Raw genomic sequence first — 23,545 nt, forward strand, 5'->3', positions numbered from 1 at the left:
TATATATATATATATATATATATATATATATATATAAAAAATGCACTTTTGATAAATCTTATGTGAAATAAAACTTTCTGAATGTGTTAAACTTCTTAAACATCTTAAAATTAGCCAGTTGTGTATGGATGGAATGTGATGAACTGTTATTATGAAGCTGTGGTAGTGACCTTTTAGTTAAGGTTCTAACTCACTGTCAATTGTAAGCCTGATTCTGCCCCCCACTTCAACATGATTTTTTTACAATGCCAATAATTAAAATAGTTCAGTTCTCTAAAGTGTTATTTTCTTGCTGAAATTAAATTTAACAAACCTAAATCAGGTTGGAGTCCACTGGTGTTCTCATCAATTTTCAGATTAGTATAAAGTGGAGTAGAATCAGAACCTGATCGATTGCAGGGTACAGCATAGACATCAAAGAGGTCTTTAAGATCCTTGCGGCTTCGAACACTAGGATACAGGAAGAATATTCACTTTGTGCTTTTTTTCTTAAAATAGATTTTTACTAACTTTGATGTGATGAATGTGATTAGTCAAATAGATTTTACCTGAAAGACTTGAAGAGCTCTACAAACTCAACAAAACTCATATTACTATCGGAAACCATAAAGGTCTGAAACCCCTTCAATCCTCCTTTGACTCGGCCATGCCAGCTACTGCTGCTCCAAGTACTAAAACAAAATGAGATTATTATTATTTTCTTATATTTAACTTCCACAGATTGTGAAATATTAGGCAGCATTGCACTAAAGGTCTATTCTAAGTTTTCTTTAATATATTTATTATTAATATTTGAAAGAAGGAAACAAAACAATACTTCTTAGTGGATGCAATCAGAGTTTGTACTTTGATTCTGTATTTCATACTGGCCACTCGTTCCCCTAAAGACCACTGCAAACTTTGCCAAAGCAAATAAAGAAATTCTATTGAAAACTTTCTGTGCATAGAAGAATCTAATTTAAATAGGCAGAAACTGAGTTTTATTTTTTTTTCACTTAATAAAATAATCCTACTATTGCTATAGCGTGAAGCCTAAAAGAAATATGTCCTGCTGTTTAGGAGGATCACAAGAAGTTTGCTTTTAGTATTTTACCAGCAAGACAATTAAAATGGGAAGCATGCTGGAAACTTACAGAATTCCTTAAGGTATAATGCTAGCATAATAAATAAATTATTCTTTCTGGATTATATGCAGGAAATAAAAGTGTCACATTTGGACATCTCCAACAGCTGGGCACATCGGTGAGGCAGAGAGATGCCCAGTAGGGGGGCTCCCTGCCTGCCGATTCCAGCAGGTGACACAGACTTTAGCCCCCCTCCCCGTATTTCCCCGGTCACATGGAATGGAGGGAACAGGGATGGAGCCAGTCCCCAGAAGCAACCTGGGCTTCCGAAGAAACAGCCAGGAATATCAGCAGTGGCACAGAGAGAAACTAAGCCATGGTGGCCCCACTTTTCCATTCAGGCCTGGTCTCTTGTAAGGAAGAATTACCATTTGGGGCACCCTCCTCCTCAAATTTATTTAGCGTATGTATAGTCATCTAGCCAAGCAATGGCATATTCAGTGGCATGATGCAGTTCTTCTAGGCCACCGCTGAACCTAGTCAGCAGGCATTCATCGACAGTGTGCATCATCGTCTGTGTTGCGCCACAGCTGCACAAAGGACTGTCACGAAAGCCCCAGCGATACTGGTTAGCTGTGCAGAGACCTTGCCCAGTCCAGAACCTGTTCAACAGGGACCACTGGCGACAGGGCAGGTCAAACCCAAACAGGCAAATTGTGGGGTCGGCGACGAGGGACTGGTAGGGGATTATAACAGATATCCATTCCTTTCGCCAGAGTGTTTCCGCCCTAACATCCTGGCGTAAGATGAGACCATAATGGGTGACTTGACGGCAAACATACAGCTGGTGGTTTAAAAAGGTCATTATGCAGCGGCAGGCTTGAGTTGGTGCGTACTTTTTCCAGTAACTTGCCAGTGGCAACCTCTCGTCTGATTTGAGGAGGAGCAATATTGCTCAGAACTGGAAGCCATGGGAGTGGAGTCGGACGCAGGGTGCCGGAGATGATACGCATGGTGGCATATAACTGTGTATCCACCAGTTTAGTGTGTGATGATCAACTCCAAACAGGTGCTCAGTACTCCGCCACCGAATATGAGGTAGCAAGAGCTGACGTCTGCAAAGTTGGAGCACGAGCACCCCAGGAACCTGCCAGTTTGCTAAGAAGATTGTTGCGCGTCTTAACTTTAGCTGCTGTCTTCTTCAGGTGGGCATGGTAACGCAGTGTGTGGTCTAAGGTCACACCTAGATAGACCGGTTCTACTTCATGCTTCACCTTCTGACCATTCAAACAAACATTCAGTTCTTGGGTTGCACTGGCGTGATGAAGATGGAACAAATTGGAGACTGTTTTTATGACGCTTGGCTGCAGGCGCCAAATCTTACAATAGCCAGCTAACTTTATCATGTCCTGCTTTAAGGTGCATCAAGCTCATGAAACGTCTGGGCCTTGGTACCGCAACAGAATAAGGTATCACAGGCTTTCCTCCTTCACCCACATGGATTAAGGGAAGGGAAAGCAGAGTAGAACCTCCTTAGTGTGAATTGAGGAATGTTCACAGTACTAAAAATAAGTGGTTGCTTAGGTGTAAGTGATTGTGACTTGATTACTTTTTATTAAGTCCAAACAGAAACAAAACCAATAATATATATACCTGGTGCTTTAAAAAGGCCAATTTCACAAGCTGAAAACAATTATGAACCAAATAGGCTGTGAGAAAGAATTTAAACAGAAAAATGTGAAAGACAATTGAGAACTGTTTAAGAACATGTTACTAGATGCCTAAAACCCAGAGTCTAACAATTGAGAAAGGCGGCTACATTGGTTAAAAACAACCTGGCTCAGAGGGGATTTGAAAACAGCTATACAATAATAATAATAATAAAACACCCCAATATATAACAAATGGAAAAAAGGAGAAGCTGTTAGCACTTTATCAGTTTTCTTCAACTCCTAACTTCTAATTTGTATTAAGGAAGCAAAAGGACATAAGGAGAAATCTGTGGTCAAAAGTGTTAAAAAAGGCAGAGGTGTTCAATAAATATTTCTGTTCTGTATTTGTGAAAAATTTACATGATGTATTGATATCATATGATGATGATGAAATACTTTCCATTTCAACTCAAGAGGATGTTGAACAGCAACTACTAAAGTTAGATATTTTTAACTCAGCTGGTCCACATAACTTAAATCCACGAGTTTTTAAAGAGCTGTTCAAGAAGTTCTCTGAACAGTTACTGATGATTTTCAATAAGTCTTGGAACACTGGGGAAGTTCCAGAGGATTGGCAGAAAATTAATGCATCCGAAGAAGTGAGGTTTTTACTCACGAAAGCTCATGCCCAAATAAATCTGTTAGTCTTTAAGGTGCCACCAGACTCCTTGTTGTTTTTGCAGAAAATTAATGTTGTTCCAATATTTTAAAAGTAAACAGGGTTACCTGGATAAATATAGGCCTGTCACCTTGACATCAATCCTGGGCAAAATTATGGAATGGTTGATATTGGTCTTGATGAATAAAAATTAAAAGAGGATAATATAATAAACGCCAATTAATATGTGCTATGGAAAATATATGTTGTCAAACTAACTAGATATTTCTTTTTGATGAGATTACAAGTTTGTAGTTGTAGTTTGTGTTGTAGTATAAATAATAATATTAACTTGTACTAGAGAACTTCTGGGCTTTTATAAACCTAGAAAAAGCATACAATAAAGTGGATAAAAGGATGTTCTCACCAGGGCTGAAGAAACATGGAGTGTCTGAGGATTTAATAACTATGGTGAATGCCCTATATAGATCATCTAAAGCAGTGATGTAAATATGTTTTGGAATGACAAGTCCTTCTGAAGTGCAACTCGTACTGCACCAGGGGTCATCCCTATGTCTGCTGTTGTTTATCATATTGCTGGACTATGTCAGCAGGAAGATCCCAATCGGAAAAGGTGAGAAGTTGCTATATGTAGACGACACAGTAATAAGGGCATCCTCAAAAGAAGATCTACAGGAAATAGTAAGCCAGTAGTCTGACCAACTAAACTGGCATAGGATGAAAATGAGCATGACTAAGATTGTGGTCATCTGAGTGCCACAGGGAAACTGAACACAGAGATTAATGGAGTGAAACTAAACCAGACTGACCAGTTCAAGTACTTTGGTGGCTGAGTCATGGAAGATGGCAAGCTTGAACATGATATACAGTCGAGACTGGGGAGTTCTGGAAGAATGTGGAATAACACCTCAGGGGCAGTGTATGATAAGCATATGCCACTGAGACTGAAAGCACAACTAAACAGAACAATGGTGTACCCCACAATGCTGCTTGGTGAGAAGCATGTGCTACAAAGAAATGGCAGGTTCAAAATGCCTACAAGTGTTTGAGATGAGATGTCTTCATGCCATAAGATGAATTACATGAATAGAGAGATTCTAAAATGAAAGTGTTAGGATGGAAGTCAATGTTCATGATGTGGCTGACAAAATCCAGGAAGCACAACTTCACTGGTTTGGACACATGCAGAGGATGAATGAAGGGGACCTGGTGAAAATAGCATGGCAGAAGAAGGTGGTAGGAAACAGACCCTGAGGAAAACTGAGGAAGCGTAGATGGATTGCACCAAACATGGTAAGCAGGTGAACTGTAGTGCCATCTCAGACAGATGAAGGTGACTGATGCTGGCATGATGACCTGAGCCCAGCTGATGGGATAAGCAGAAGATGAAGAAGAACTAATAAGTTATACTGGATTATTTTTATTTTATTTCTCTATGTTCTAAGTTTCTGGCTCACAATATATGCCCTAGGGACAAGAGAGAACAGTCAGCCATGGTCCAAGCAGGTGCAACTCCAATTAAATCAATGATGTTGTATCTACCTACACACAATCTTAATTTGGCCCATTGCATGGCTATTTGTATCTGACTCAACACTCCAAAATTTCCCAGTTTATAGCTTTGAAACTATCTAGTCCATCACAGAATTGCAGATGTCCATAGGAACTGAGGGCACTCAGGACCTTGCAGAATCAAGCCCTAAAAGACTTTTGCTATGAGGGTATAAAATATATTTGCTCAGATTCCCCTTAATTTACCCAAGCTGAGTCACGGGGCATTGCACAGGTGCAAGTGAAAGCAGAATTTGGCCTAATACGCCTCCAAAAAACTTACCCACCTGCTTTGGTTAGTAATTTTCATTTTGTTTGGCATTACTATGCCAAGTACATCATGGCATGTAATGTGTTGATTAATATCTCTCATAATATTTTTGCGAGACAATGAAAATAACTAAGAATAACAGAAAAAGTCTCCAGGCTCCAGAACGTAGAATGAAATATGTAATCTAGAATGGAACATCAATGGGAATTAAGGCTGCTCAGCACTCCAAGGGACTGGGGCCCTAAATAGCCATTTCTCTCATAATACTTTCTTGGAAAGTACCTATGATGGAGAAACTGTAGAACAATAATACTTAATAGCAGGTCCTCCTTACACTATTTCCTTTTGTTTTAAACAAAACTATTTTAAACTAAACTATTTTGAACTTTCAGCCTGAACGAAGACATCAAAATAATCAATTGATTAGGTACTGTTATTTGTGATGCTAATGTTAAATACTGAACAGAAATAAATGTAAAATTAGAGGTCTGTATCCTCCATCTTATAAATTTGGATATCTTCATAGATTCAAGGACTGGAAGGGACCTCGAGAGGTCATCGAGTCCAGTCCCCTGCCCGCATGGCAGGACCAAATACTGTCTAGACCATCGCTGATAGACATTTATCTAACCTACTCTTAAATATCTCCAGAGACGGAGATTCCACAACCTCCCTAGGCAATTTATTCCAGTGTTTAACCACCCTGACAGTTAGGAACTTTTTCCTAATGTCCAACCTAGACCTCCCTTGCTGCAGTTTAAGCCCATTGCTTCTTGTTCAATCCTTAGAGGCTAAGGTGAACAAGTTTTCTCCCTCCTCCTTATGACACCCTTTTAGATACCTGAAAACTGCTATCATGTCCTCTCTCAGTCTTCTCTTTTCCAAACTAAACAAACCCAATTCTTTCAGCGTTCCTTCATAGGTCATGTTCTCAAGACCTTTAATCATTCTTGTTGCTCTTCTCTGGACCCTTTCCAATTTCTCCACATCTTTCTTGAAATGCGGTGCCCAGAACTGGACACAATACTCTAGCTGAGGCCTAACCAGAGCAGAGTAAAGTGGAAGAATGACTTCTCATGTCTTGCTCACAACTAGGGTGACCAGATCACCCAAGTCAAGTATCGGGACGCGGGGGGAAGGGTGGAAGGGTAACACGGGGGGGGGGGCGCGGGGGGGGGGCAAAAAAAAAAAAAACCCTTCCTCCGCAAGCGCTGGAGGGAGGCCCTGGAGACTCAGGGGAAGCGCGGGGCCGGGGTAAGTAAGAGTCCGGCCTGGTCCCGAGCAGGCAGGACTCAATTGGGTGGTAGGGAGAGGAGGGGGGCGGCCCGCGGGGCCAGGCGGCGGCTGTTCTCCCCCCCGGGCAGTGGGACTTGGGAGCAGCCGCTGCTGCAGCTCCCACTGCCGCGGGGGAGGAAGCGGCCATGGCGCTTGGCGGCTGTGGCTCTGGCGCCCCCGAACCTCCCGAGCCGGGGCCTGCTGCGGGGACCCAGCAGCGCGCACGCTGCACCCAGCCCCTGGCCAGTCGCGTCTGGGCTGCTGCCCAGCCGTTGCTATCCTGCGGCGGCCCCGGAGTGGGGGCAGCAGGCCCTAGCCCCCCCGTCCCGCTCGGGTCCCGCAGGGGAACGAAGGGGGCTGGGCTGCCGACAGGACAGACAAGGAAATATCGGGACAGTCCCGATAAAATCGGGACGTCTGGTCACCCTACTCACAACACACCTGTTAATACATCCCAGAATCATGTTTGCTTTTTTTGCAACAGCATCACACTGTTGACTCATATTTAGCTTGTGGTCCACTATAAACCCTAGATCCCTTTCTGCCGTACTCCTTCCTAGACAGTCTCTTCCCATTTTGTATGTGTGAAACTGATTTTTTCTTCCTAAGTGGAGCACTTTGCATTTGTGTTTGTTAAACTTCATCCTGTTTAACTCAGACCATTTCTCCAATTTGTCCAGATCATTTTGAATTACGACCCTGTCCTCCAAAGCAGTTGCAATCCCTCCCAGTTTGGTATCATCCACAAACTTAATAAGCGTACTTTCTACGCCAATATCTAAGTTGTTGATGTAGATATTGGAGAGAGCCGGTCCCAAAACAGACCCCTGCAGAACCCCACTCGTTACGCCTTTCCAGCAGGATTGGGAACCATTAATAACAACTCTGAGTACGGTTATCCAGCCAGTTATGCACCCACCTTATAGTAGCCCCATCTAAATTGTATTTGCCTAGTTTATTGATAAGAATATCATGCGAGACCGTATCAAATGCCTTACTAAAGTCTAGGTATACCACATCCACAGCTTCTCCCTTATCCACAAGACTCGTTATCCTATCAAAGAAAGCTATCAAATTGGTTTGACATGATTTGTTCTTTACAAATCCATGCTGGCTGTTCCCTATCACCTTACCACCTTCCAAGTGTTTGCAGATGACTTCCTTAATTACTTGCTCCATTATCTTCCCTGGCACAGAAGTTAAACTAACTGGTCTGTAGTTTCCTGGATTGTTTTTATTTCCCTTTTTATAGATGGGCACTATATTTACCCTTTTCCAGTCTTCTGGAATCTCTCCCGTCTCCCATGATTTTTCCAAAGATAATAGCTAGAGGCTCAGATACCTCCTCCATTAGCTCCTTGAGTATTCTAGGATGCATTTCATCAGGCCCTGGTGACTTGCAGGCATCTAACTTTTCTAAGTGATTTTTAACTTGTTCTTTTTTTTATTTTATCTGCTAAACCTACCCTCTTCCCATTAGCATTCACTATGTTAGGCATTCCTTCAGACTTCTTGGTGAAGACCGAAACAAAGAAGTCATTAAGCATCTCTGCCATTTCCAAATTTCCTGTTACTGTTTCTCCCTCTTCACTAAGCAGTGGGCCTACTCTGTCTTTGGTCTTCCTCTTGCTTCTAATGTATTGATAAAAAGTCTTCTTGTTTCCCTTTATTCCTGTAGCTAGTTTGAGCTCATTTTGTGCCTTTGCCTTTCTAATCTTGCCCCTGCATTCCTGTGTTGTTTGCCTATATTCATCCTTTGTAATCTGTCCTAGTTTCCACATCATGTGTGGTGCTGGCAGCAAAATTTTTAGGCTCATAGTAACTGTGAGCATAACATATTTACTGTACTTCAGAAGAAAAACCCCAAATGAAGCTGGATACAATCTTCTTGGCTACATCTTATTGTGATTTTGTCATTTCTAGTCATATTGTATAATGATGTATACTGCATATGTCTATTTCCCTTAGCATGTGAAATGCATCCATGTATATGGAAGCTGGAAAACATTTCAGAACTAGTAAGGGTGCTAAAGGACAAAAGTAAGATCCTCACTCCTGCTCTGGTCCCTTTATGGTAGGCAAAAGAGCCAGAACAGAGTAAAGGAGTCCTAAAAGCCCTTGTTCGGCCTGTGGGGAGATATCCCTAATGCGGATACTGCATAAAATAGACAGAAGGCTCCCTCCCAAGGACCCCCTCATAACCTCGGGAATAAATAGCATGCTGGGGACGGGCATGGCAGGGGAGGTGTCTGTGTGTCAGGGCAGAGCTCTAGCAAACAGCACTGTGGAGAGTCTAGATTGCTTTGCAACCCACAGAGCAGCCAAGGGAAAAGCTGCCATAACTTAGACAGGACCCCAGGGCTGTCTAAGCTACAATGGAGGTCTCTATAGCTCCTGCAGCAGACCAGGATCAGGAGGACCTAAAGCCACCATAACAACCCCCTTTTGAGCTGTGAGTTTTGTGCTGAGCCTCAGAGTATGTCTGCCAGCAAGTTAAGCCTGGGTCTGAGTCCAGAGTCAAGCAAAACTCCCCATGCATCCACACAGCAAATATGCTAACTTAGGTCTCAGACCGAGGACCCCAGGACGTTGCAGGGTCTGAGCCCATGTTAAGCTGGGACCTAGGATCTGAGCCCTACTGCTTTTCTGTAAGCAAACGGCCCTGGCATGACTTGGGTCCTGGAAGTCCTCCAGATGTATCCCAAGAGTTCCTGCTCTCAGAGAAGAAGCGCTGCAAGCAGCCAGCACAGCGTCTGGAAGTTCCATTACTGCCTGATTGAGCGCACTCCCTATTCCTGTGCGGAGCTTGCCCAGAACAGGGCACAAAGGTGACAGGCAGGAAGCAGCTCCCAGCCACCAGGATGGTGGGGATCATCCCTTCTGCAGCCGGGCTGAGGTTGGAGCTCTACCACTCCCCATCCCAGCAGGGCAACCACTTGGTCTTTGCTCTGCTCTCTGGCCCTTGCTTCTGGGCATCCCCCACCCTCCCTTGGGCTACATGTGCAGGGGCACCTGGGTTGTGTGCGCTGTCAGGGCGGTAAGTGGGAGCCAGCCCCAAAACTTCCCCGCAGCCCTCACATGGTGGCAGCTCCAGCTCCTCTTCACTGCGGCAAAGTTTTGGGGCTGGCTCCCACTTGCTGCCTACAGTGCACACAGGGCGACCCTGCACATGCAGCCCCAGGGGGGCCCAGGAGTGGGGGCCAAGCAGCTGCCCTGCAGGGAGGGGAAGCAGCAGAGATTCCTGCTCAGCATGGCCAAAGGAGGGATGACCCCAGACACCCCAGCTTTCTCCCCTCCCTGCAGGGCAGCCGTTTGGTCCCTGCTCTGCTCTCTGGCCTCACTCCCCCGGTTCTGTGTGTGCAGGGGCACCTCGGCTGCATGTGCTGTCAGGGTGGTGAGTGGGAGCCAGCCCCAAGACTTCCCCACAGCCTCCTGCAGCGGTGGCTCCAGCTCCTCCTCGCTGCTGTGTGGAGCTTGCCCAAAGCAGGGAGCAAAGCTGACAGGCAGCAGGCGACTTCTAGCCATCGGGATGTAAGGGGTCTGCTGCTCCACCTCCGTGCAAGGCAGCCACTTGGTGCCTGCTCTAGTTTCTGACCCTTGCTTCTGGGGCCCTCCTGCCCACCCTGGGGCTGTGTGTGCAGGGGCACATGGGAAGCGTGCATTGTGAGGACAGCGAGTGGGAGCCAGCCCCAAAAGTTTTCTGCAATCTCCTAGGGATCCTTTATCCCTGCTTCCCTCAGTGTGGCAGGGGCAGGGATAAAGGATCCTCAAGACATACTATCTTTGACTGAAGCAAAAAAGGAATCCAGTTTAAATGAGAAAAAGGAATTAAAAGGATGTTGATGGCATTTTGCCAGCTGGGTAGTAACATCTGATGTTTCAGTGGCAGCTAATCCTGCTCTGAGATGGATTAATTTTAAGGTTTAAAATATACTTGCCATGGTCCACACAGAGCCAGGATTTTGGCACTCATGAAGCAGATAGGAGGAGGACTAGGAAATCGGGCTGAGTGACTCAGTAACATGACTTTTCCATATCCACTTGGGTCACTGTGGCTTTGATACTTTATTTGAAATAAAAAACAACAACCCAGCTTTTATATCCATGCTAATTTTCTGTTTAATACTTTTGAATCAACCCTCCAACCCAACCAACCCTCCCCCCCAAGCGCTCTGGCCAAGTACTAAGAATACTGGACAGCAAAAAGTAAAGTAAGAATACTACTCAGAGAAATAGCCAAGGAGAGTGAGCTATTGGAGATGGTTCTCAACCCCACAGAGATAATACACAGGATCAAATCCTGCTTGCCTTATTCATGTGAATATTTTTATTGAAGGCTATAAGACTTGTATCTGGGCAAGGACTGAAACCAGGACGCCAGCATTTGACCCTGAACAAAGGTAAGGGATCCGCATGGGGTGGTGGAGCACACTGCACCCAAGCCCTGAGGATGCACTTCACTGCTCTGCAGCCAGCAGCTGGGGTGTGTGTATATTCTTCCTCTGAAACCTACATTTTTATGTCAAACTTCAAAACAAACAGACAAAAATAAATAAATAAATAAATAAAAAACCCCAGACAAAAACATCATCATGGAACATCCCATTTAAAAAAATTTAAATTACAAAGTTTCATTTTAATAGTTTGACAGCCCTGGACACTGATGTCTTAATTATCCTGAGAACAGGTGCACATGGGCATTTTCCCATCAATGTGACTCGGTCTAGAGGCGGAGAGCCAACTCTCAGATTAGATGGTAGTTCAGTGTAAACCCTTCTCAAACTGCAGTCATTCTCCTGAGACAGCCACCACAGGAGCTAGTTATGCAATTTATGTACTCGTGCGCACATTATGGGCATCTGAGTCCCATCAATAGTACTGCCAGTTAGGAAACAAGGTGGGCAGTAGAGTTTTCCCACAGTGCATCATGTTCTTAGCACTAGAGTATCAGTGGGGGGGTAGGGGCAGGGGCAGTAAGCACTTTGGGATATGTTTACTTTGACTTGGGTCTGTGCACTGCAGTGTGGATGCCAGAACCCTAGATTCGATCATGGGTCAGGAAATTCTTAACCTAGGGTTAAAATGCAATGTAGATGCTCAAGCCCAGGGTTCCCTGACATGGGTCAGCTGACTTGAGTCTCGCTAATCATTGACTTACACAGCTGTGTAGACATAGCTTTAGAGGCACAGCACAGTCATCCAAAATCTTGAGAAGTATGAACACACACTTGAGTACCCATACCTCTCACTAAAGTCAGCGGGAGTTATGGGTCCTCAGGATTTAACCCAAAATGAGTATGGAATTGTGGAATGCTACAATACAGTCAACAGATTTTTCTTGCCTGTGGCAAATTAATGGCACATTGAAATATTACAAAGTTCTAGGTGCTCTACATATTGGAAACATCAATTATTTTGGCAAATGAAATTAAACATAACGTAGATTTTCAAAAATGGGAAGCAACTGCTGTGGCATCAATTTGTGATGCTTTTTCAATGTACTGTGAACTCAATTTGTTATAGTCTTTTTGAAAAATATAACATGAAAGCCATATAGTAGAGATAAATCTTATTGTGATGTATACACCCATTGGTCCTACATGATGGAGTGCAGAACTGCACACACACGGTATGTAAAGAGAACAAAAAAGTCTTAGAAAGTGACTTTCAAGGCAAAAGCAGCCAGTTTTGCACTACAGATATCAGCAATGATCTTTTCATGCTGTTTACTGTAGTCTTTCCCTCCTTCCTTATCGTCCCTACTCGCACTATTCATTGTGTTATCTGTCTCATTTAGACTGGAAGGTCCCCATGGCAGGGACTTTGTCATCTTGTATGTCTGTAAAGTGCCATGCACACCTATGGTATAATAAAATAAATCATAAATAATAATAATGAATTAACGCATGGTAGCACACCATGGCACTGCACAGTCAAAAACATTACCTTCTGCACTGAATATAGAACTGAAAAGTACTGCAGGTAAAAAGAGGAGGGAAGTGTGTGGGAAAGGGAAGGTTCCCAAAAATATCCCTATTATTTCCTGGCAAAACAGGTCAACTTCCACCAGAAATTCTAGTGGAGGTTTATGCTCCTTGAGGTTGAACTAACTTATGCAAAGCACCTATGCAACTCAGTTTACACAGCTGAAATACTTCAGTTAATGACAGTTACACACATGGAGCATCTGTGATCAAAATCTGTGCAGATGATCTCTGGACTATCCAAGAACTGGAAAAGGTAAGCTCCATACTTATGTATATCTAGGACAGCACTTCAGTCATAACTTATAATGTTAATAATTAGATTTTTTAAAAGTACTGATTTTGTCCCTACCTAGCCTGACTCTTGCTTGAAGATGACATTACAGGAGAGGAGACTGGTCTGATTGGTGCAGATGCCCCAGGTGCTAAGCTAGGAGATCCAGATGCAGTCAGAGAATGAGCTCTTCTAGATGGCAGAGTGTTAAAGGCAGAGGTGTTAATCACAATATTCTGATCTATGAAAGAAAACAAAATTTTGCATCACTAGCATCATTTCTACACAACACTCATATACTATCACTGAATAAAACTGAGTAAAACCCCAAAGAGTTTCTAAATTTGTTTTGTACCATTCAAAAACATATAATGAACAGTATTTTATGAATATTAGGTCTTGTTAGCACTAAACAATTAATAATTATAGTATTTATTATTTAAAATTCATTGAAAAAGCAATCACAAAAAAAAAACCCGTTACCTACTTTTTGTAACTGTTGTTCTTCGAGATGTGTTGCTCATGTCGATTCCATTCTAGGTGTGTGCGCACCGAGGGGTGCGGTCGTCAGAGATTTTTGCCTTAGTGGTATCTGTAGATTCGTCTCTGGCGCCCTTTCAAGTGCCGCACTCATGCGTCGGTATGTTAGGCACCGTCTGCCCTTCACCCTCTCAATTCCTTTTTGCTGGCTACTCCAACAGAGGGGTAGGAGGGTGGGTAATGGAATGGACATGAATAGCACATTTTGAAGAACAACAGTTATGAAAGGTAGGTAACCATTTTTTCTTCTTCAAGTGCTTGCTCATGTCGATTCCATTCTAGATGACTCACAAGCAGTATCCATGGAGGTGGGCTCGGAGTTCACGGTTGTGCATCTTGCAACACTGCTCTACCGAAGCCAGCATCGTCTCGGGCTTGCTGGGTAAATGCATAATGAATTGTAAACATGTGGATAGACGATCAGGTAGTGGCCCTACAGATATCTTGAATAGGTACCTGGGCTAGGAAGGCCGCCAATGAAGCCTGCACTCTAGTTGAGTGGGCAGTCACAGTCGCCAGTGAAGGCACTTTCGCCACCTCACAGCAGTAATGGATGCAGGCTGTGATCCAGTATGAAATCCTATGAGCAGACACTGGGCGACCTTTCATCTATCTGTCACCACAACGAACAACTGCATTGACTTGCGACCGGCTTAGTCCTGACAATGTAGAAGGCAAGCACCCTCCTGACGTCCAGGGCGTGCAATTTACGCTCCTCTTCTGATTTATGAGGCTTCGGAAAGAAGATAGGTAAGTATATGTACTGGCCGGTATGAAACTGTGAAACTGCCTTGGGCAGGAATGCTGGATGCAGCCGCAGCTGGACCTTGTCCTTGTCGAACACCATATGCAGCAGTTCCAAAGTAAGCACCCTGATCTCAGAGACCCTGAGGGAAGACATTATCGCAACCAGGAATGAAACTTCAAGGAGAGAAGTAGAGCAGGAAGCCAGAGGCTTGAAGGGGGACCCATGAGCTGTGACAGCACAAGATTCAAGTCCCAGGGAGGATGTGCAGGTAAGGATGCTTCAGACCTTTCAAAAACCGGACCATCATGCCATGAGCAAAGACTGACCTGCCCTGGAGCGGAGGGTAGAAGGCCAAAATAGCTGCCAAGTGGACTTTGATTGATAAGGGACAACCCTTGGAGCTTGAGGTGCAAAAGATAGCCCAGGATTGCCTGCAGTGAGGCCTGCTCGGCCTGGATACTGTGGTCCAATGTCCAGCACGTGAACCTTTTCCACTTGGCCAGGTAGGTTCCTCTTGTGGAGGACTTTCTGCTACCCAACAAGACCTGTTGGACATTGGCCAAGATTTCCCGTTCTTCCGCATTTAACCATGCAGTAGCCATGCTGTCAGGTGCAACGCTGCCGGGTTTGGGTGCAAAAGACTGCCATGGTTCTGGGACAGTAGGTCTTGCCAGAGAGGCAGCTACAGCAGGGCTGCCACTGAAAGGTCCAGCAGCGTGCCGAACCAGTGCTGTCGAGGCCACACAGGGGCTATCAGGATCACTTTTACCCTGTCCTGTTTGATCTTCATGAGGACTCTGTGGATTAACAGCACTGGTGGGAAGGCATACATCAGAGCCCCCAACCACGGGAGCAAAAAGGTGTCTGACAGGGAGCCCCTGTCCATTCCCCAGCTTGAGCAGAACACACAGCGTTTCCCGTTCTGATGGGACACAAACAAGTCCACGTGGGGATTCCTCCGCCTCTGGAAGATTATACCACCTCTGGATGGAATGATCACTTGTAGTGAGATGAGAAGATCCTGCTGAGGCAATCTGCTAACATGTTCCTGGCCTCGGGCAAACATGCGACTACCCAGATGGATGGCATGTTGCACAAAGAAGTCCCACAGGCAGAGAGTTTCTTGGCAAAGGGCCAACGACCTGACTACGCCTTGCCTGTTGATGTAATACATTGCAGCGGTACTGTCCATCAGGACCTGCACCACCTTGCCTTTCAGGTGGGGCAGGAAAGCTTGGCAGGCCAGGGGAACCGCTTTGAGCTCCCTGATATTTCTGTGGAGGGCCAGATTGTCTCACAACCAGCAGCCTTGCGGGCTGAGCTCACCCAGGTGGGCTCCCCAGCCCAGGTCCGAGGCACTGGAAACCAGGGTCAGTGATGGGGCTGGGGCCACAAAGGGAACTCCCTCCAACACCAACTCAGGGCTCAACCACCAATCCAGGGATGACTGGATGTGAACTGGCACCCTGACTACCCGGTCTAGATCATTCCTGTTGGGGATGTAGACCAACGCCAACCATGCTTGCAGTGGGCGGAAATGGAGCCGGGCATGCCAGACCACGTACATACATGCAACCATGTGGCCTAAGAATCGCAGACAGGTGTGAGCAGTGGTAGTGGGTAGTTTTTCACATGGGAGATCAGGTCCAACATGGCCTGAAAACGCACCTCCGAAAGGAAGGTTCTGGCTCGTGTGGAGTCGAGAACCACCCCAATGAACTCTATCCATTGCACCGGCCTTGAGGCCGATTTCTTTTCGTTTATCAACAGGCCCAGTTCGCGGCAGGTGGAATGTACCAGACTGAGACTCATCTGCACCTGCTCCTGAGATCTGTCCTTGATGGCCAATCGTTGAGATACAGGTAGACCTGAACCCCTCAACCCCCTCAGGTAAGCGGCCACTGGTGTCATATATTTTGTGAATACCCTTGGGGCAGACAAGAGACCAAAGGGCAGCGCCATGAACTGGAAATGGCATCCACTCACTATAAAATGGAGGAATCGTTGATGACCTTGGAAGATGGAGATATGGAAATAAGCGTCCTTCAGATTGAGAGTGGCGTACCAGTCTCCCGGATCCAGGGAGAGGATGATGGAAGCCAGGGAGACCATGCGAAACTTCAACTTCTTGAGAGACTTGTTGAGACTCCGCAGGTCCAGAATGGGTCCCAGCCCCCCTTTTGCTTTTGGGATTAGGAAATAACGGGAGTAGAACCCTTTTCATCTCATGTCCCGAGAGACCTCTTCCACCGCCCCCAGCTGCATGAGGTTTTCGACCTCTTGAACGAGAAGGTGCTTGTGAGAAGGTTCCCTGAAGAGGGACGGGGAAGGATTGGGGGGGGTGAGAATTGCAGGGTGTAGCCCTGAGATACAATTTCTAGCACCCAACGGTCCGAGGTGACCCACGACCACACCAAATGGTAGGGATGAAGACGGTTGAGGAAATAATAAGGTGGATCTGGAGAGTTGACTGGGGCATGGCCCCTGCCGTACCCTCCTCCACCAGGCCCACAAATTCCTGGGCTGAGTTCTGAGGCAGGGATTCCTTGAACTTACAGAGGGAGTTCCATAAGTTAAAGTTGTACCTCCCCAAGAGAGCCTGGTGGTTAGCCCCCCAGAACTGAAGACTGGCTGTTGAATATACCTTCCTTCCAAAAAGGTCCAGCTTCTTGGCCTCCTTATTTCTGGGGGTCGAACTGGTTTGCCCCATCTGTCCTCCTCGTTGGCTGTAGAGATGACCAATGAGCCTGGAGGTGGGTGGGTATACAAATATTCAAAACCCATGGCTGGGACGAAATATTTTTTCTCTGCTTTCTTGGAGGAGGTAGAGCTGGAAGATGGAGTTTGCCAGAGGGCTTTGGCTATTTTTAAGACCTTATTGTGTACCAGCAGTGCGATATGGGTGGGGGTAAATGCTGAGAGTACATTAAACAGAGTGTCCGCCTGTTTGGCCACCTCCTCCACTTCCAAACCCAAGTTTGTGGCCACCTACGAAGCAAGGCCTGGTGTTCTTTAAAATCGTCTGGTGGGCTGGCATGAGAGGGCCCCGTCACCACCTCATCTGGGGACGAGAACAACTGGGTCACCGGGGAGGCCCTGGGGCATTATCCCCCACGGAAGAAGAGGGTTTCGGGGTGAGCGCTTGCTCCTCTACCCCAGCCTCTGAGTGCACCTTGCACACTGAGCTTGGTGCCGCTGGTGCTGTTGGTTGCTGCTCTGAGGCAACGGCTGAAAAATGGAGTGAAGGAGGCATTGGCATCACAGGCATGCCCCACATGCTCTACTAGGGTCACTGTGCTGGCCACTGGCCTTGCTGCCAAGATGGCATCGCAGAGATTGACGCAGCCTCAGGTGCTCAGTCATGCCGGTGTTGCCTTGGTGAAAGACTGAATTCCCTTTCTGTGCCGGGGGAATCACATTCCAGTGACCATGGAGGGAATGTCAAAGCTTGCATCTGATAGCTAACCGTTGCTGCAGGAGACCGGTGTCTTGAGTAGGTGGATCGGTGCCGGGGGCAAGGGGATCAGTACCGCATCACAGATTTTTCCATGGTCTAGGAGACAGGATCTGCGCAGAGGAGACAGCTGGAGGGAGGATGATTGGTGCCTCTGGGTAACTCGTGTTGAGAGGGCGGAAACCGCGATCGCAGTGCCAGCGATCTAGGGCGTCCTGCAGAAGACAGAGACCTGGTGCGTGGAGACAGAAAGTGTTGTCTCAGCTCCGGAGACTGGCAACGTTCGCTTGCCCTTTGCGGGGTCTTTATGGCTGACTTGCCCATGTAGGGAGCCCTTGCTGTGTCCTGTGATGCACACAGTGCCTGTAGCTCTGGTAGAGGCCTTTGCTCTCTAGGCGCCGGGAGAGCCTGGGAAGGCGTCAGCCCTGCCATGAGTTTGAGTCCCCTACCATTCCTGGGAGTCAGTGGCGGATCCCTTGGGGGGCTAGGGTGCACCATCAGGGAGGCATCCCCACGTGGCTCTGGTCTGGGCTGGCGGCCGGAACTGGGTCCTTTGCCCGATGCCCCTTGGCCCTTCTTGCTTGATGCTGAGGAGCTGCATTTCTTCGACTTCTTCTTAGGCACCAGCAATGGGGAGTGGTGCCAGGCAAAGCCCGGTGCCAGGTGTGTACGGCACGCCAAGGTCGGAGTGCTAGGAGTAGAGTCCAGCCAGGAAGGCTCAGAAGCCAGGCGGAGAGCAGCCTCCATGAGGAGGGCCCTCAAATGGATGTCTTGCTCTTTCTGAGTTCTGGGACGAAAGTTCTTACAGATGAGACACTTGTCCTTCACATGTGATTTCCTCAAGCACTTCGGGCAGCTGCTATGGGGGTCACTAACAGGCATACGCCTGTTGCAGACAGAGCAGGGCTTAAGAGACTGGGGCATGCCCCGCCTGGGGCAAAGTCCCCACTGGGACACTCTCTCTCTAACTATACTACTTAACTACTTACTAACTAACTACTGTAAACAAACTATTTACAAGGTTCTAAGGCTTGAAGTCCAAGGAGAAAGAACCACTAACCCTTGCTAGGCAAGGGAAAGGCGCTCTGACTAGCCACTACAGCCCCGGTAAGAAGGAACTGAGAGGGCATAGGGATGTGGCACCTAGTATACCGATGCATGAGCGCAGTGCCACAGCCGACCCCCTATGAATACCGCTAAGGCAAAAATCTCCGATGACTGCACGTGTGGGTGCGCACACACACCTAGAATGGAATTGACATGAGCAAGTATTCAAAAAAGAACAGTACAAATTATTGTAAAAAGTGTACAGCATTTGCAGAAAATACCATCCTGACAACACTATCACACCACAAATGTGTGTGTCAGATCTGTAACTTCCTATTAACAAACAAATAACTATTATTATTTTTGTATAGAATAAAGCCTATTGAAACTTTTGCCCATTGTAACATTTCACCCATCATTAGCTATGTCAAAATTATTCAAAACAAAACATTAAAAGGGATCTAACTCCAGGACCTATTATATCTACCTGATTCTTCTTGTTCATCAATGTCTTGAGGATCAGAACCACTTCTATTACGATATTCTTTATAACTTTTTGTCTTACGAGTTGCCATCTCATCATCAGTAGCATCTCCACTTTCACCCTGGAAACAGTGAACATTGTCATAATCATCTTTAAATTGTTATTTATTTTATCCTATATTATTTTTATGAATGACAAAAACTGGACACGAACCAGCTATTCTACATTAAACACTAAAGAAGACTGCTGTAAATGCTAATAGTTGCCACCATCACTCTAGATAGAAAAGAGGTAATTTAAATCTCATGAAAGTTACACAAAGGAGTGTGGAAACTTTGGCTGTCACCTCAGTGTGACATCACACAGAACGAGACAATAGCCTTGATTTTCTGGAGTGTTCTGGTTGTCTTTGTGCTATTCCACTCACATAAAACAGTCCTAGAGCAGGTGCATCTGGCCCCTTGAGGAATCCCCCTGACTAAAGGAATCTTTGGGTAGCGTAGAGCCGCCATACCAGTTCCTACATGACCCCTCTCTTGGCCACTCGTGAAAAGGATGTATGTCCAGGAAAAAGAACATGTGGCCTGGGCAACTCCTGTGCTCAGCTGATCGATTACTGGAACAGCTCAGAGGGGAGGTACCATATAAAGGTCTCAATCAGTCTGCACCCCATTGTTCTACATGCTGTCCCCCAAAATCCTGGGCCTCCCTGGGTGTGAGGAAAAATAAGCCACTCCTAAATAAATAATATGCCAGGGAACTGCCATTTCAATGAACATAGTTTCAAAGTTATAACAACTGTATTATTATATACTGATCTTTTCTCTGGTTCAAAAAACATGGTTAGCTATACAAAAACTGTATTATAAATAGCTTAAATTGGCTAGATCACAAGATTTGTACATTAATAACAAAATATTCTACCCTCATGAGTACTTTCTTCTTTTTCTTGGCTGTGCTTATTCCCAGAGTGTTGTTTCTCTGCACACTGGGTTTCTCAGTGCTTCTGGTCAGGGCCCCTGTGCTTGTGTTCCTTGCACTCCAGCGTCTGCCTCCAAACAGTTCAACAGCCTGAGCCAAAGTTGGGCCTTCAAACCTGCCATCCTCCTACAAAAATTCTCAGCATTACAAAAAAAGGACTAGGTACAGTACAGCAGAAAGACTCAAACATTTTCTGAAATAGTAGTGAAGATACCCATTATAAATCAGTGAAAGACTGAACATCAAAAGCAAGGCCAGTTTTACTTATAGTTAAAGTACTGCTGTTTGTTTTGTTGTTATTATTGGCAAAATGTTTTGCTTTTTGTTTTGTTTTTTTATCCCACCTTCCACTGCTCAAGATTTGAGCTCCTGTGGAGTTAAGGGCATTGCTTCCTGTTTAATCAAATGCTAACTTCAAAGACCCAATTAGCATACCAGTTTCACTTTTTATTTTTTGATATATTAAGATCTGCCTAATTACAAAAGATCTGTTTAATACTTGATTTTAGTGTATCAAATAGCCTTTGATTAAATGCAATATTAAAGGCCAGATTCACTAGTTTTACGCTCGTGTCAATCTGCTGACTTCAGTGGAGTTATGCTGATGTAAAATTAATGTAATGGTGGAGAATCAGGTCTTGTATTTTTAACCTTAACCTGCCTAAAACAAATATGAATATGTATATTGTTGGTATCTTAGAAACTTTCACTTATTCATATACTAGATGATTACAATGTACCTTACCTGATAAAGGCAGACATACTGTTTCCGTAGCCACTGCAATCTCTGATCAGGAAATTTCCTCATTTTTCTTACAGCTTTTGTTAATTCCAGCAATCCATCATACAGCATTTTGGCAGTATATTTTGGAGCCACAAAGTGCAGCAACTTATTATCAGTAGTTTGAAGTCCATATAGTAGTGTTACTCCATTCTCTTCAAGGGACATACTACAAAGTTTATTTTGAACACACACAGTGTGCATATCAATGCCAGGGTGCCCCATGTACACAGCCTTTGCTGAAAACAAATCCAAGAAACCGTCCACCAGTCCATTCAATCCAGTACTGCCAAGAAACTGAAATTTACCAAGCTCAGCAGTGCTACCTAGCACACCCAGTTTTACTTTAGTATTTGCAGGGCAAGCTGTGGTGGGTTTTATCCATGTCAAAGTACTATTGTCAGGTTGAAGCTGAAGAAAACAGCGTGCTGAGAGATGCATCTCCTGGTCATAATGTATGACAGTTGCCCCTTGTAGCATGAACTGATGGACATCAGCTCTGATTGATAACACATACCAGGGAATGAGTTCTATTCCATGACTGTATGCCTTTTGCTGCTCTTCAGTTGTATTTGTGTCCCACTCTTTTGACTGCTCAGATATGTCACTTTCTGAATCTGAGAGATCTCCAATTATAAACCTGTATGTGAAGTAGGATACAACACTTACGTTATCCAGTATTTGGATATATACTGAATACATAATGGACCATCTGATACACATGTTTTCATTTACTCTATGCATGTTTAGCTACAATACTATTTTTAAAACCTGTACCATTATAGTTTAAATTCAGCAGAAGATTAACATCATACTGTTTAGAGGTACGAGGACATCTATGCTTAAAGACTTTGACAGTATTGCATCATATAGAATGTACCTATATACTATTGTAATTTTGAACAAACTAATTAATTAACAGATATTGTTAGGATTGATATCACTGTATCAGAGACAGAGAAAAAATGTATGATGACAATTTTTTCAGGTTTCCGCCCCAAACATCACATGTACAAAAATATAAATGCACATATAAAAAGTTATTAATAGTGAACAACTTCCACAGGGGATCTAAAACCAAAGTGATTCCAGGTTCTAAATGCAAACCATACAATAGCTTTGGCTACAATATGTCCAAATCTCATTTGCGGACATTGGCAGCCCAACCTAGTGGATTGAGGGCTAATTCCTGCATTATATTTCTACTCTTCAGAGATTCACTCTGTGGCCTTGAGCAAGTTACTTACTCTCTCTGTATTAGGCTACATCTACATTTAGGGGCTACAGGCGTGATTCCCAGCTCACTCAGACATACTTACACTAGCTCCCATCAAGCTAGCAAACTGAAAATGGTAGTGTAGCTGGGGTAGCACAGGTTTGGGGCAAGCCATTCCAAGTACCATAGGGTTCAGGAGGGTTTGTACTCAGCACGGCTAGTCCATGACACTACTCGCCGCTACATGCACCACCCTGGCTACATCATTATTTTTAGTGTGCTGACTCAATGAGAGCTAGCATGAGTATGCATGCGTGAGGTGGGAATCACACCCCTTGCTCATAGCATAGACATACCCTTAATGTTATCATCTATGAAATAGTGACAACAACAACACATACCTTGCTCAGAAGAGTGTTGTGAGAATTAATTAGTGAATATTTCTATTTTGAACATGTAAAATGTTACATAAGTAACATATCAATCACAATGTTTATAGCTACCAATCAAAATATAGTGAATACCTTTACTGTTCTTAGAAACAGCTGCTTTGAAGCAGAAAAATTTAAATTAACGAATATGGTTTATGAGAACAGAATTCACTTATCCAAAATCTCCTCCCTACAGGAGCTTCTTCTACCAAATTAAAACATACATGTACTGCTGTACTGATGTAAAAAGAACAATCATACGCCCAATCCTCAGCTGGTATACATTGCTGTTGACTTCAATGCATCTCACCCCATATCTAAACATTAAAGTATTTGTCATGACCACACAAGAATAACTTTTTCAAATTGAAAAAAGCAGCCAACCCTACACATAGCCTAGAAAATATTTACAGCATTTAACAACAGAGAGGACTTGCAAAGAGCGGCCCAGGATAGACAGGGATGGCAGAGCCTTGCTCGTGCCCTAAGCAACATCTTACAGCACAGAAAGAATTCAGATTTATATGAAGCAGCCACACAAAAAATGCACAACTAATTTCTGGCAGGATAGCACAAGCAATATAGCTTAGGAAGTGCTGAGAACAAACTTACAGAACTCGGTTTGACTCAGAGGCTTTCTTTGCATGTGTTGTACTGAGATGCATTAGGAATGAAGGAAACAGATAAAAGGAAATGTTAGAACAGAATGTAGTTTTAGGAAGGAAATAGCAAGGGATGCAATATATAAACAAATCCTGTGGATTTTCATGCTTATTCTAAAGAGAAATTACTGTGCTTTAAAAGTGTTGATTCATATATATACAATATGGCTTGTGTCTCCAAAGTGGGATCAATCATTAAAAGGGTTATGTGGCAAAATTTAGAACTTCTGCGTAAAGTTGATTAACAAACCTTGAAAAAGTACACATACTATAGGCAAGCTTCTGTGGGTCAGTTCTTTTCCACCCACAATCAACATTTCTAACGAATTTCTATGATTTCTAACGAATCAAAATAAAATTCCAGTTCTTTCTTTGGAGTGGATAGGTGAATGTGACTCTCACAGCCATATCACTTTCAAGGACATCAAATTACAAGTAGATTATGTAATTT

The 23,545-nt window shown here is 44.6% G+C and overlaps 1 protein-coding gene across 2 annotated transcripts in view; it reads right to left on the bottom strand.

Moving 5' to 3' along the window:
- Window positions 1–23,545, bottom strand: part of PLCE1 (phospholipase C epsilon 1) — a 334,106-nt gene that overhangs the window by 52,744 nt on the left and 257,817 nt on the right. For both annotated transcript variants that reach the window (XM_034776200.1, XM_034776201.1), the window contains exons 8-13: window positions 20,750–21,425; window positions 19,948–20,130; window positions 19,027–19,144; window positions 12,829–12,991; window positions 549–671; window positions 314–450 (exon numbers count right to left, since the gene is read on the bottom strand). In XM_034776200.1, coding sequence (XP_034632091.1) covers window positions 314–450; window positions 549–671; window positions 12,829–12,991; window positions 19,027–19,144; window positions 19,948–20,130; window positions 20,750–21,425 — 1,400 coding nt within the window. The remainder of the gene's footprint in view (window positions 1–313; window positions 451–548; window positions 672–12,828; window positions 12,992–19,026; window positions 19,145–19,947; window positions 20,131–20,749; window positions 21,426–23,545) is intronic.

This window comes from Trachemys scripta, chromosome 7 (assembly GCF_013100865.1).
Source record: "Trachemys scripta elegans isolate TJP31775 chromosome 7, CAS_Tse_1.0, whole genome shotgun sequence".
Lineage (NCBI taxonomy): Eukaryota > Metazoa > Chordata > Testudines > Emydidae > Trachemys > Trachemys scripta.